The sequence below is a fragment of the Ochotona curzoniae genome, unplaced genomic scaffold (genome assembly GCF_017591425.1).
Source record: "Ochotona curzoniae isolate NIBS_2020 unplaced genomic scaffold, NIBS_Ocur_1.0 patch345, whole genome shotgun sequence".
NCBI lineage: Eukaryota > Metazoa > Chordata > Mammalia > Lagomorpha > Ochotonidae > Ochotona > Ochotona curzoniae.
In genome coordinates, this window is record NW_024466912.1 from 835,951 (window position 1) to 849,376 (window position 13,426).

Below are 13,426 nucleotides of genomic sequence, written 5' to 3' on the forward strand. Positions count from 1 at the left end.
CTGCCTGTGCTGGCACAGACCAGTTACAGCGGCCTACAGCTCTCAAGCTCCGTGTGGCCTGGGGGCCAAAGGACGCTAGTGGAACATTTAGACAAACAAGACGGCTGACATCAACCAAAGAGATCAAAGCCAGAGTGAGGGACAAGTTCCCAAGATAAAGAGCAGTGAGCAAACAAGGGCTGGGGACCCCTTCCTGTGCAGGGAGAGCAGGAGCCACCAGGCACAGTGGGTGATGGGCACAGCGGGTGCCAGGAAACACGGGGCACGGTGGGTGACAGGAGACACAGGGAATGGTGGGTGATGGGCACGGCGGGTGCCAGGAGACACGGGGCACAGTGGGTGATGAGCATGGTGGGTGACAGAAAACATGGGGCACAGTGGGTGCCAGGAGACATGGGGCACAGTGGGTGATGGGCACGGTGGGTGACAGAAAACATGGGGCACAGTGGGTGCCAGGAGACATGGGGCACAGTGGGTGATGGGCACGGTGGGTGACAGGAGACACGGGGCACAGTGGGTGATGGGCACGGTGGGTACCAGGAAACACGGGGCACAGTGGGTGCCAGGAGACACAGGGCATGGCAGGTGCCAGGAGACATGGGGCACAGTGGGTGACAGGAGACATGGGGTACATATTCAGGTGCAGGCCCTGCTGGGCACACGGCTTGGGCCGGGGAAGGGATCAATGTGAGAATGGTACTGCCTGGTCCTGAAGGGAACCACGGGTGCCTGGGTGGCCGGGCTGTGTGTAGTGTGGCCGGGAGCCTCACTGAGGCACGCCATGTAGTGCCCACAGTGCCTCCAGTGCCCGCAGTGCTGGGCCTGGCTCTGCAAACTTCAGAGCTTACACACAGCCCAGGGCCTTCCTGAGAGGGTCACCGGGGCCGAACACCTCCCCACCTCTCTTCTGCTCTCCAGTGTCTGCTCCTCCCAGCTGGGGACGCACAGAGAGAGCTGAAGTGCCTGGGGTCTCGGAACACAAGCTGCAGTCGAGGGACCTGCAACCTTGCTGGGATGCCTGGCGCCCTGCATGTGTCCACAGGCCACTTAGCAATACAACACCCCCACATCCAGGGGACAGTGGACAAGCTGTGACTAGACTGACGACACAGAAGCCCAAGGCTTGTCCTGTGCATATGTAAAGAGAATCTACGAATCAACAAGACAGTTCAGTCCATCCTAGAAACAGAAAAACCAACACTACAAGAGAAAATGCAAACCCTGCCCCAGGCTGGTGCCCTGCCCACATGGCACCACAGTGCCCACGCATGCACACTGACCCCAGGCTGGCGCCCTGCCCACATGGCACCACAGTGCCCACGCATGCACACTGACCCCAGGCAGGCGCCCTGCCCACATGGCACCACAGCACCCATGCATGCACACTGACCCCAGGCTGGTGCCCTGCCCACATGGCACCACAGCGCCCATGCATGCACACTGACCCCAGGCTGGTGCCTTGCCCACATGGCACCACAGTGCCCATGCACACACCGACCCCAGGCGCCCTGCCCACATGGCACCACAGGGCCCACGCACACACTGACCCCAGGTGCCCTGCCCACATGGCACCACAGGGCCCACGCACACACTGACCCCAGGTGCCCTGCCCACATGGTACCACAGGGCCCACGCACACACTGACCCCAGGTGCCCTGCCCACATGGCACCACAGCGCTCACACATGCACACTGACCCCAGGCGCCCTGCCCACATGGCACCACAGCGCCCACACATGCACACTGACCCCAGGTGCCCTGCCCACATGGCACCACAGCGCTCACACATGCACACTGACCCCAGGCGCCCTGCCCACATGGCACCACAGCGCCCACACATGCACACTGACCCCAGGCGCCCTGCCCACATGGCACCACAGCGCCCACACATGCACACTGACCCCAGGTGCCCTGCCCACATGGCACCACAGCGCTCACACATGCACACTGACCCCAGGCGCCCTGCCCACATGGCACCACAGCGCCCACACATGCACACTGACCCCAGGTGCCCTGCCCACATGGCACCACAGCGCCCACACATGCACACTGACCCCAGGCGCCCTGCCCACATGGCACCACAGGGCCCACGCATGCACACTGACCCCAGGTGCCACTCCATCACGGATGTGCTCCCTTCCACAAATGTCTAAATCCCTCCCCCCAGATGGCAAGACAGGGATGCCGTCTCCTTCCGGCTCACTGTGCAGACTGGGAGAACACAGGGAAGCCCAGGGCTCTTGACCCCTGGGGGTTAAACACTCAGCCAAGGACGGGAGGTCAGCATCAGGGCCAGCATGCGGCTCAGCTTCAAACAAACGGCCTCTGTGTGACAATAATTAACTCTGTCCCGAGGTCGCAGCCCGGGCGCCCACAGGGACCCAGCGCCAGAATCCACACCAGTGAGTCAGCGCCAGCCGAGGGCACCCACGCGGCCTTGTCCCTGCTCAGGGTCCTGGCCACCTCCCCAGAGGCAGAAGGCCACGGCAGAAGGGGTCGGGTCACTCAGTGTGGCGGGGGCTCCCAATTCTGTGGTCATCACCCCCTTTGGCCTGTCCACCAGGGTCCACACAGAGGGGGGCTCCTGGCCCTGACAGGCGTTGACCACAGGAGCCACGGAAGCAGGTGCTCCCTTCTGTTCCCGCCACTCCCGCACAGAGCTTACCTGGAACCTGTCAGGGTCAGCTCCTCCGGCCTGAGCCACAAAGAGGCCTGAGCCCGGCTCCAGCGGCAGGCTCTGGGCCGAGCGTGAGAAGGGCACCCTCTGGAACTCCTCACAGTTCACATAGAGTGCCACGTGGCCAGCATCCACGCTCAGCGCGAAGCGCAGCCACTGACCCACGAAGGCGGGCAGGCGGAAGCTGGCGGCCGTGCGGGTCGGGCTGGTGCCTGGCTCCGTGTAGAGCAGCGAGATGAGCTGGTGGTCGTCTTGCACCTCCGAGACCTTCACGCCCAGCCTGACCACGGCCTGCGCCGGGTCCGTGATGGCGAACAGCACCCCTGCCTGTGCCGTGGCTGGCCGGATGCGGAACAGCAGCGAGAAGTCCCGGAAAAACGGGCTGGGGAAGTGGTAGTGGGCCGCCTGGCCACTGTTGGCGTCCGGCCCGAAGACGTAGGCCAGCCCGACGTCGGGGTCCTCGACCTCGGTGACTTGCTGGGGCGGGGGCTCCCCAAGCAGTTGCAGCAGCCCCACTTCATCGCCGGAGCCCTCTGCAAGAGGAAAGGACTGGTGAGGGCCGTGTGTCTAAGACCACACATGGCAGCCCTCCCCCTCACCCCTCAGACGCACTGGCCCCGACGACATCTGCATGCATGCCACGGGCTGGCGCTCGGGTACAGCGGGTAAAGCCCCTGCCTGCCAACACCAGCCTCTAACACACCACCCAGTCCTGCTGCTCCGCTGTGACCAGCTCCCTGCTGATGGTCTGGGGGAGCAGTGCAGGGCACCCCACTGCCCAGGCCCCTGCATCTACGTGGCGGACCCAAAGTCCCAGTTCCTTCCAGCTGATGAAAGATCTCTTCTCCCCACCCCACAACCTGTTAACTGTCTTTGCAATAAATACAGCTCAAGAAGTAACAAAACTGCCTGCCAGGGACCTAGCAAACACGGGCCCTTCCCACCCTCCAGGGACTCACTGGCCACTGTGCAGTCCTCTGGGACCCCACCATGTGTGGTGGCTGGGGCAGGGAGTGTTCCCCCCGAGAGCATGGGACCCCCATCTGCCCCGCTCCAGCCGCTGGCATTACCTGAAACAAGCCTTGCTGTGTGTGTGTGGGGGGGGGGGGGACGAGCCAGATGCCCCCCGCACAACACGGCTCCAGACACTACCCCCTCCAGCTGCAAACATCTCTCCCTGAGCTCCATTTGCCTCCCCGGCTCCACACGCACCCTCACTCCCCTGGAATTCTATGCATGGGAACTGGCCCTGCACAGAACCAGCAGACAAAATGGAACCACAATCCAGACACCCCACAGGCCTTGCAGTTCCCCTGAAGGGCACCCCAAGTCATCCCCGGGCTGCGGAAGGAAGCCCACATCCAGGAGTGGGGCGCTCGCATCTCAGGGGCCTCAGAGCAAGAATTGAGGGATGTTTCTGGGAGGTTGTGGTGAGGTAAACGTACCTATGCCTGGAGTGTGTGTGAACACGCCTGCTGTGTGTGCAAGTCCACATGTGTGTGTGCCTGGAGTGTGTGAACATGCCTGCTGTATGTGCAGGTTCATGTGTGTGTACCTGGAGTGTGTGTGAACACGCCTGCTGTGTGTGCAAGTCCACATGTGTGTGTGTGCCTGGAGTGTGTGTGTGAACACGCCTGCTGTGTGTGCAGGGCCACGAGTGTGTGTGTGCCTGGAGTGTGTGTGTGAACATGCCTGCTGTATGTGCAGGTCCACATGTGTGTGTGCCTGGAGTGTGTGAACATGCCTGCTGTATGTGCAGGTTCATGTGTGTGTGTACCTGGAGTGTGTGTGAACACGCCTGCTGTGTGTGCAAGTCCACATGTGTGTGTGCCTAGAGTGTGTGAACATGCCTGCTGAATGTGCAGGTTCATGTGTGTGTGTACCTGGAGTGTGTGTGAACACGCCTGCTGTGTGTGCAGGGCCACGAGTGTGTGTGTGCCTGGAGTGTGTGTGTGAACACGCCTGCTGTATGTGCAGGTCCACATGTGTGTGTGCCTGGAATGTGTGTGAACACGCCTGCTGTGTGTGCAGGTCCACATGTGCCCCCATGCCTGGAGTGTGTGTGAACATGCCTGCTGTATGTGCAGGTTCATGTGTGTGTGCCTGGAGTGTGTGAACACGCCTGCTGTGTGTGCAAGTCCACGTGTACCCCATGCCTGGAGTGTGTGTGAACACACCTGCTGTATGTGCAGGTCCACATGTGTGTGTGCCTGGAGTGTGTGTGAACACGCCTGCTGTGTGTGCAGGTTCATGTGTGTGCCTGGAGTGTGCGTGAACATGCCTGCTGTATGTGCAGGTCCACGTGTACCCCATGCCTGGAGTGTGTGTGAACACGCCTGCTGTGTGTGCAGGTCCACGTGTGTCCCCATGCCTGGAGTGTGTGTGTGAACACACCTGCTGTGTGTGCAGGGCCACATGTGTGCATGCACAGGTGTGCATGAGCAGGCATACATGTGAACACATGGAATTGCATGGTGTGGGGGTGTATGTGAACCCGCATACAGACACGCATGTAGATGCACAGCGGTCCTGGGACAGTCACGCAGGCTGGGCCCCCGCCTCAGGCCAGGCTCATGGGGAGCAAGGAGTGGAACCCTGACTTCTGAGATAAGCCATGGTCCTTCAAGCTCCTTAAGAGTCTGGCAGCTGGCATCTGGGGCTCTGCTCTGTGGGGCGCCAGGGAGGACGGGGTGACCAGCTGCCAGGCGGTGTCAGGAGCTTCGCTCTGCGGGGCGCCGGGAAGGGGGCGTGACTGGCAACTCCCTGGACCCGACAGGAAGAGGAGGTGAGGGCTCTCGTGGCCCCCGGCCTTTCCGAAGGCTGCAGTCAGAGCACACTGATGAACTGTCCCTGCTAGCCATTTCCTGCTCGCAGCACCACGACCACCCCCGCAACAGGAGTCCCGGCCATCGGAAGAACGGGCCCAGGGCCCACTCAGGGACATTCTGGGGTGACCAGCCAGGCACCACCCCCCTCCCCAGCTGATGAAGGAAGCAGCAGGCTGCAGCTGCCGGCTCCTGGCCTCAGACCCCAGCCAGGTCCCCCGAGATTCTTCCCAAGCCGCTCCTTCCTCCCCACCACATTCCTCGGGCTCCACTGGGGTCACCGGATCACCGGATCCTGGCTCTCGCTGACGTCACCACCTCCCACACTGCCCGCCTGGCCCAGCTGTACTACAGGGGATGCAGCCTTCCTGGGAACGGGGGCCACCCCCCGGCTGGCCCACACCCCCCGGCTGGCCCGCTGGCCCACAGCTCCGGCTGGCCCACACCCCCCGGCTGGCCCACAGCCCCCAGCTGGCCCGCTGGCCCACAGCCCCGGCTGGCCCACACCCCCCGGCTGGCCCAGACAGAGACCTGGTGGCTTAGGACCTCTCCCTCGGGAAAACAGGCTGGCAGGGGTGACAAGGGGCTTATGGCAGCCACAGGGAAGGAGGCCCTGTGTGCTGGGACCCCACACACGGCTGTGTGGCTCAGCCTTCAGATGAACCTGCCTGGCCGCAGCCACAGGTACACTCAAGGACCTCTTACCTAACCCAGCAGCAAAGGCTCTTGTGTCCACATGCCTGGCACACACTGCGCCTGGCCCACCTGCCCGACCCACCGTGCGTCCTCTTGCTAGGCCCATACTGGATCTCAGCAGGCAGGAACACGTCCTGGTCGGGACTGGCCATACAACAGAGGGGCAACGCCTGAAGCTGGCCCCACATTACAACTGCCATGGGGCTGTGCTGTGGGCTGAAGGAGAAAATCACCCAGGGGACATGTGTCCTGAGAGACGGAGCCACACGCCACCTGACCCAGGCCACGAGGAGGACACGTGTCCTGGGAGACGGAGCCACACGCCACCTGACCCAGGCCACGAGGAGGACACGTGTCCTGAGAGACGGAGCCACACGCCACCTGACCCAGGCCACGAGGAGGAGGTCACCAAGGCGATGACAGCCAAGGCAGACCTGCAGTGTGCCGGACGCCTAGCCGAACCTGGCCGTGTTCTGGCAGATGCAGAAAACCCTGTCCCGAGACACACGGGGAATCCCAGAGAACCCCAGCCTTGCAGAAGAGAAGCTCAACGAAGTCAGCTTTGTGGGATTTCCTGGTGGGGCCAAATCAGACTGACTTTCATGGAAACTGAAAGCATTTTAGTGTCAGAAAATAATTATTACAGCAGGCAGAAGGGAACATGGTCTTTGCAAATCATTTATCTGAAAATGCAGTAACACCCAAAATACAGGAGGAACACCATCAAAGCCGCATTCGAACAAGGGCCGAGTGCCTGAGTGGACCCCAGAGACAGAGACGCAGTCACGGAAAAGTGCCTGGCCCTGGGGCCATGCCGTGCTGGCATTCCTTATCGGTTCAAGTCCTGGCCACTGCACTTCCCAGCCAGCTCCCTGTTAACATTCCTGGGAAAGCAGCAGGCTGGCCCGGGAGCACCAGGCAGGCCTGCATGGAGCTCCTGGCTCCTGGCTTTGGACCGGCCCAGCTCAGGCCGCTGGCAGTTTGGGGAGTGACCCAGCAAGCAGATGGGAGACGCTCCCCACCCCCATCCCATGCTCTGCTGTTTCAGCGAGCACTGTGCCCAAAAACACGAATGAGGGAAGGCGCTCAGTGTCCCACGGAGTGCAGCTCAGAGCCACATACATGTAACATACATGTGAGGGCAGGAGCTAGTGGCGCTGGACGGTGTCAGGCAGGCCCTGTGTCCCTCCGTGTGGCATTCCTGGAAAGCAGTGTGGAAGTTGCTGGGACTCGCATACAAGGATCTGCCAGCCCCACAGCTGTGCCGCCCGGTGCATACCCAGAAGGGCGGCGTCAGGCCTGCCCACGCAGCCACGCCTGGTGCAACGCAGCACAAGGCAGTCGAGACACAGAATCTGCCCTGGCATCCCTGGGCGGCCACATGACACAGGCATGGACGGGAACCACTGGCTTCCAGCACGTGGCAACCTGTCTCACAGTGGCACAGGCCACAAGCCACAGCAACGAGCCAGGCACGGGGCTGGCAGAGGCAAAGCACAGGAGGAAGCTGGTCTAGGGTAAGGACAGACACGTGGGCCAACTGGGCGTGGAGATGAGACATCAGCCACCGGCCAAGACCCCACTTTGGTCTGAGGGCTCACTGGGGAGACCCTATACACACCCAGCAGCCCCCCAACATGGCAGCCACAGGAAGTCACGGCTGGCACCACCAAACTTCCCCACAAGGAACCTCGGCCAAGCGCAGTGTCCACTTCCTGCAGATGCCGGGCTCACTGGGGCCCACCAAGGGTGCCTACACTTTCTGACACACTCAGGCTAACACGAATGAGTCAGGGAGCAGAGAGCCCCTGGCCGGGGCAGTGACGAGGATGTGACCCTCACCAACATGGCCAACCCTAAGCAACCAACCAGGAGCGAGGGCAGCACGCCGGGCTGGGGGTTCCGCGCTTCTCCACTGGCCTCCCAGACCTCACCTGTGAACAGGGCACCTGCCTCTGGGGTCAGACATGCACAGCCCCACTGGACAGCCCCTCGGGGCTCCTGGGATGGCCTGACCATGGGACAGGTGGATGCAGCCCCTGCCCCCCAGGCCTGAGGGACACAGGCAGAGGCCACGAGGTCCCCAGGACCTGTGCAACACCAGGCACAGCCACAGCAGAGGGTCCCCAGGGCAACCTCCCTCCTGGTCACCACGAAGTGCACCCCCACGGCTGGCCCCAGACCCCACTGCACGCACCTCCTGTGGGCTGCAAGCCTGGCTGGGCAGAGCCCAGGGAGAGAGGGGCATGCAGGAGCAGCTGTGTAGATGAGCGGGTGACATGGGTCCATGGGACCAGGTGGCAGGACAGCCAGGAGTGGCCGGGGCTCTGACCAGGCCAGGGGAAGCACCCCAAGGACCTCCCTGGGCCTGACCGCCACCCCTATGCTTCCTGTCCCACCCGTTTGCTTCCTCCTGGAGCATCCAGTCCAACATGGGGGTGCTCACCCCAAGGAGTGGAAGGGCTGAGTACCAGGGCAGCACGCCCAGTCATGCCCAGCCACACACGGGACAGGCACCGGCCGGCAGCAGCCAGCTCCCTCCTCTGGTCTGAGGGGTGCTGGCTGTCAGCTCAATGGGAGGGTCCCCCAGGACCCTGCTGGGGACATGGCCCAACTGTCCAGCTGCAGCCCGAGAGCTCCCGCCCCCACAGCCCTGCCAGGGCCTCACTGGCGTCAGAGCCAACCCCACCCCACACAGCAGATCCTCTGCCGCAGGGCCCTGGAGCGCCTCAAAAGCAGCAGGGGGCCTGTGGGCAGGGCTGGGCGGGGAGTGGCTGCCCTCCCAACACACTTGGCAGCAGGAGGGCAGGGCGGGCTCAGCCAGCTGTGGCCGGGTGGGGGTGACGCTGGCTCAGTCGCACCAGGGCCAACGTGGGCTGGCCATGTGGGGCCCAGGGTCAAGTTGCTCCCAGGACTGCCCCCCCCATGGCGCCCAGGGCACAGCCACGGGGCCCCCTTGCTTTCTGCACACAGGAGAGCCTCAGAACAAGCTGGGCACCCCATCACACACTCACACACCCTGGGTATGCCCCTGCTCCTCATGCCAGCCCAAGAGCTTCCTTTCCCTTCCCTGTCATGGCTTGGTCCCTCTCCCCCCTGGCTGGCACTGCTGACAGGCTGTACCCCAGGTCTGCGGAGGCACCAGGCTTTCCCTGAGCAACAGGTCACCTGGCCCGAGACTCGCCAGTCGCGCAATCGCCACTGCACACACTCCACCCCACCACCCGCTCCCGAGCCCAGACTGACGGCTGCCCCCCAGGCGGGCAGGACACCCATGCCTGGCCAGTGCCTCGGGCCCAGCCCTCACGCACCCACGTGGAGACAGAGCCTGTTCCAGCTGCCCCTAGCTCAAAGAGGTCAGAACTGAAGCCCCTCTGCTGGCCCTGAGCTGCAGAGCTCAGAGGCCCCTCCTGCCCTGAGCATAATCGGGCACTGGCCTTCATGGCAGCTAGCGGCCCCTCCCCAAACCCAAGCAGGCCGGACCCCCTTGAAGACGGCTGGGCCCTGTCAGCACCGGTACCCATTTCCCCACCTTGGCAGGGGCACAAGGGGGGAACACACTGCAGTGAATGCTCAGGGGGCACCTGGCACAGGTGGCACCCTGAAGATTCTGAGGTCTCACCCGTACCCAACACCCCTGGCCCCAGCCTCCTCCCTCGGGCTCTCGCCCAGCTCGGCTCGGGGCAGGCAGGCCCTGTCCAGCTTACCTGGCCAGGCACAAAGGAAGGGTGGGGAGGGCATCGGCCGGCCAGTTACCTGCAGCCGGCCCAATGAACACACAGTACCCGTCTTCCTGGGCAGGTAGCGAGGTGCAGGCGACGGGCAGCCGGCCCCCGTCCAGGCGGCTCCAGCAGGCGTCCTCCACAGCCTCGCAGAACTGGCGGCACGGCGGGGGCCCGGGTGGTGGGCCCAGGCTGCATGGGGGTGCCAGCAGCAGGCAGAAGAACCAGGCGAGGAAAGGGTGGCAACGGGACAGCAGAAGGGCCCCCCAGGCCTGTACCGCGGCCTGCACCTCCTCGCCACGCCCATGCCGCAGGTGGTTGGGCAGCCAGGTGTGCCCGATACCCAGGTGGCCGCACATGGGCAGGGCAGGCGGCAGGGGCAGGCAGCGGGCAGAGTCATTAGCCATGTGGGAAACCCAGGGCCCACCGCCACCATCACCGATGAAAGCTGGGGCCGCAGCGAGAGCAGGCGAGGCCAGGAGGTCGGGGGTAGGAGCAGCAGGGGCCACGTGCGCACCCGGGAGACCCAGCACCAGGGGAAGCAGGCGCAGTGCTCGACGGCCGCCACCAAGTTGCTCCGACTGCTGCCGACGGGGGGCGGCTGCCGTGGGCCGGGGTCCTCTGCTGCTGTGCAGATCCTGCAGCTGCCTCAGGGGCATGGGACTTCCCCAGGGAGGGGCCCCACCAGGCGGAGAAGACAGAGCGGTTCTACCTGGGGACACCCCCAATGATGCCCGGGGCTGTCCAGAGGAGGCAAGTGGTGCGGTGGGTGCCAGCACGTCAGCGGTGGTCGTCAGGGCGTCCGGGGCTGCAGTGCTGGGCCCAAGAGTGTCTCTGTGCTCCGGGGGCTCATCAGGTGGCCTTGGGAGGGTGAGGGGGTCTGTAAAAGCCGCAGTAGCCAGCGTGGCCACCGCAGCAGCACTCTCAGTGGGGGCAGCCTCATCCCACAGCTGGACGAAGCTCCGGATGCTCGCAGCCACGTTCAGGATCTGGGCTCCGACTCCAGCGACATTTTCTTCCTTGGTCGTGCCTGGGCTCGTGGCCAGGATGGCGTCGGGGGTGGCGTCGGCAGGCGCTGGGCTCCGGCTGGCCTCGGGTTCCGTGGAGCCATGCCCCAGGTCCACGTGCGTGGTGAGTCCCAGCGTGGGCTCCACGGGGCTGTCGTGGGGCTTGAGGACCCACTTGGATATGGGGCTGAGCTTCTCGCCGGGCCATATCCAATTCAGGATCTGGGCCCAGGCGATCGGCACGCAGCAGGCCAACAGCAGCAGCAGGCCCAGGCGGCCGCTGGGGTCGGGAGCCATCGGGGCAGTGAGAGGCCAGGCCGCCCAGGGCGCCTACCGCCTTCCGAAGGCGGGGCTGCTGGGCTCCGCCCCGGCCGCTGGGCTCCACCCCTCCCTGCTTCCAGCCCGGCCCTCCTCCTCCACCTTCTCCCTGGCAGGAGGCAGGAATAAGACCTTCCACACCTTCCCTGGCTCCCAGCTCGCCCAGGGTTTGAGGGATGGGCTGTCCTCCTCCTCCTGAGCTTGCAGGGGCCACACACGCTCCCCCCACTGAGCAGCCAGCAAATCTCCTGCAGCCCCTTACGCAGCCTTCCCTCCCCTCAACCCGGCTCCGGGCAGGACAGCAGGGTGCGGCCAGTGCAGACTGCACCCCCTCCCCACATAAAACTAGCGGTAACTTTTGTCGCCAAGGACAGGGTGGTACCAGAGGCCAGGTTCTGTGGCACCCCTGTGGGGTCCCAGACTGTCCCACGGTCACTGACACGCGTGCCCCCTGCCCAGCTCCCCCAGAGTCCTCCCTCTGTGCTGGGGCTGAGTCTACCCCAGGAAGGCTCCTCGGGGACCAGAGGTCTGCCGTCCCAGCCCTGGGCAGCACTGGCCGGCTGCACTGCTGAGCCCTGCCCCTCGCACCCTGGGGCCCCCAGGCAGAGGCCGACAGGGGTTCTGTTGGGCATCCACCCCAAAGATGCAGCTGCCTGGCTCTAGGTCAGGCGCCCACTCCCACCCCAGGACACGAGCTAGCCCCAGAGGGTGGCCAGCCTGGAGGGCTACACTGCTTCCTGCTGGCTTGGGCCGAGGCACTGGTCTAACAAGGAGCAGGACAGATTTGCCTGTGGGGCCACCAAGCCCAGGTGAAGGACTGGACCTCTGGGGACACTCAGGTCCTCTGGGGCCCTGGAGACAACCAAGAGTGTCCGGGACGGGGGAATCCCACGCCTGGCGACTGAGTCCACTGTGGGGGGACCTCACGTGCGGAGTCCCCTGAACTGGGAGAGGCCATTGCAGAGCCACAAGTGCCAGCAGCAGGAATGGATACCAGCAGGGGTGGCGGCCAGTGCCACTTGCCCAATGGTAGCCCCGACACTGACCGAGAGATGCCAGGGCCTGGTGCTCCAGCAGCTTTCCCACCAATGAAGGGCCTGTGCCCACCTATGGCAGACTGCCCAGCCTGAGCCCAGGAGAGGTGGGCGAATCCACGGCCCACACCCCACCTCACACATGAACACACACATACACACACATACAGGCTGCCCAGCCTGAGCCCAGGAGAGGTGGGCGAACATAGACCATGCCCCACCTCACACATGAACACACACACACACACATACACATACAGGCTGCCCAGCCTGAGCCCAGGAGAGGTGGGCAAATCCACGGCCCACACCCCACTTCACATACACGTGACCATCACAGGTGTGATTCCAATCACCCACACACGATGTTAACTGTGCCCCTCAACACACGTGACCCTCACACAGTCCTGACACACACAGCTCTACATGTGCCCACACGTGACCCTCACACACACACTCCTGACACACAGCTCTACATGTGCCCACACGTGACCCTCACACACAGTCCTGCTCACACACAGCTCTACATGTGCCCACACGTGACCCTCACACACAGTCCTGACACACAGCTCTACATGTGCCCACACGTGACCCTCACACACAGTCCTGACACACAGATCTACATGTGCCGACACGTGACCCTCACACACAGTCCTGACACACAGATCTACATGTGCCGACACGTGACCCTCACACACACAGTCCTGACACACACAGCTCTACATGTGCCCACACGTGACCCTCACACACACAGTCCTGACACACACAGCTCTACATGTGCCCACACGTGACCCTCACACACAGTCCTGACACACAGCTCTACATGTGCCCACACGTGACCCTCACACACAGTCCTGACACACACAGCTCTACATGTGCCGACATGTGACCCTCACACAGTCCTGACACACACAGCTCTACATGTGCCCACACGTGACCCTCACACACAGTCCTGCTCACACACAGCTCTACATGTGCCCACACGTGACCCTCACACACAGTCCTGACACACAGCTCTACATGTGCCGACACGTGACCCTCACACACAGTCCTGCTCACACACAGCTCTACATGTGCCCACACGTGACCCTCACACACAGTCCTGACACACAGCTCTACATGTGCCCACACGTGACCCTCACACACAGTCC

General features: G+C 63.5%; 1 protein-coding gene across 1 annotated transcript in view; it reads right to left on the bottom strand.

Moving 5' to 3' along the window:
* Positions 1–11,223, bottom strand: part of LOC121167190 (collagen alpha-1(XVIII) chain-like) — a 35,647-nt gene extending 24,424 nt beyond the window's left edge. The window contains exons 1-4 of the mRNA XM_040996580.1: positions 9,954–11,223; positions 9,820–9,904; positions 6,280–6,341; positions 2,665–3,209 (exon numbers count right to left, since the gene is read on the bottom strand). Of these exons, the coding sequence (XP_040852514.1) occupies positions 2,665–3,209; positions 6,280–6,341; positions 9,820–9,904; positions 9,954–11,223 (1,962 nt within the window). The remainder of the gene's footprint in view (positions 1–2,664; positions 3,210–6,279; positions 6,342–9,819; positions 9,905–9,953) is intronic.
* Between the last annotated feature and the right edge of the window lie 2,203 nt (positions 11,224–13,426).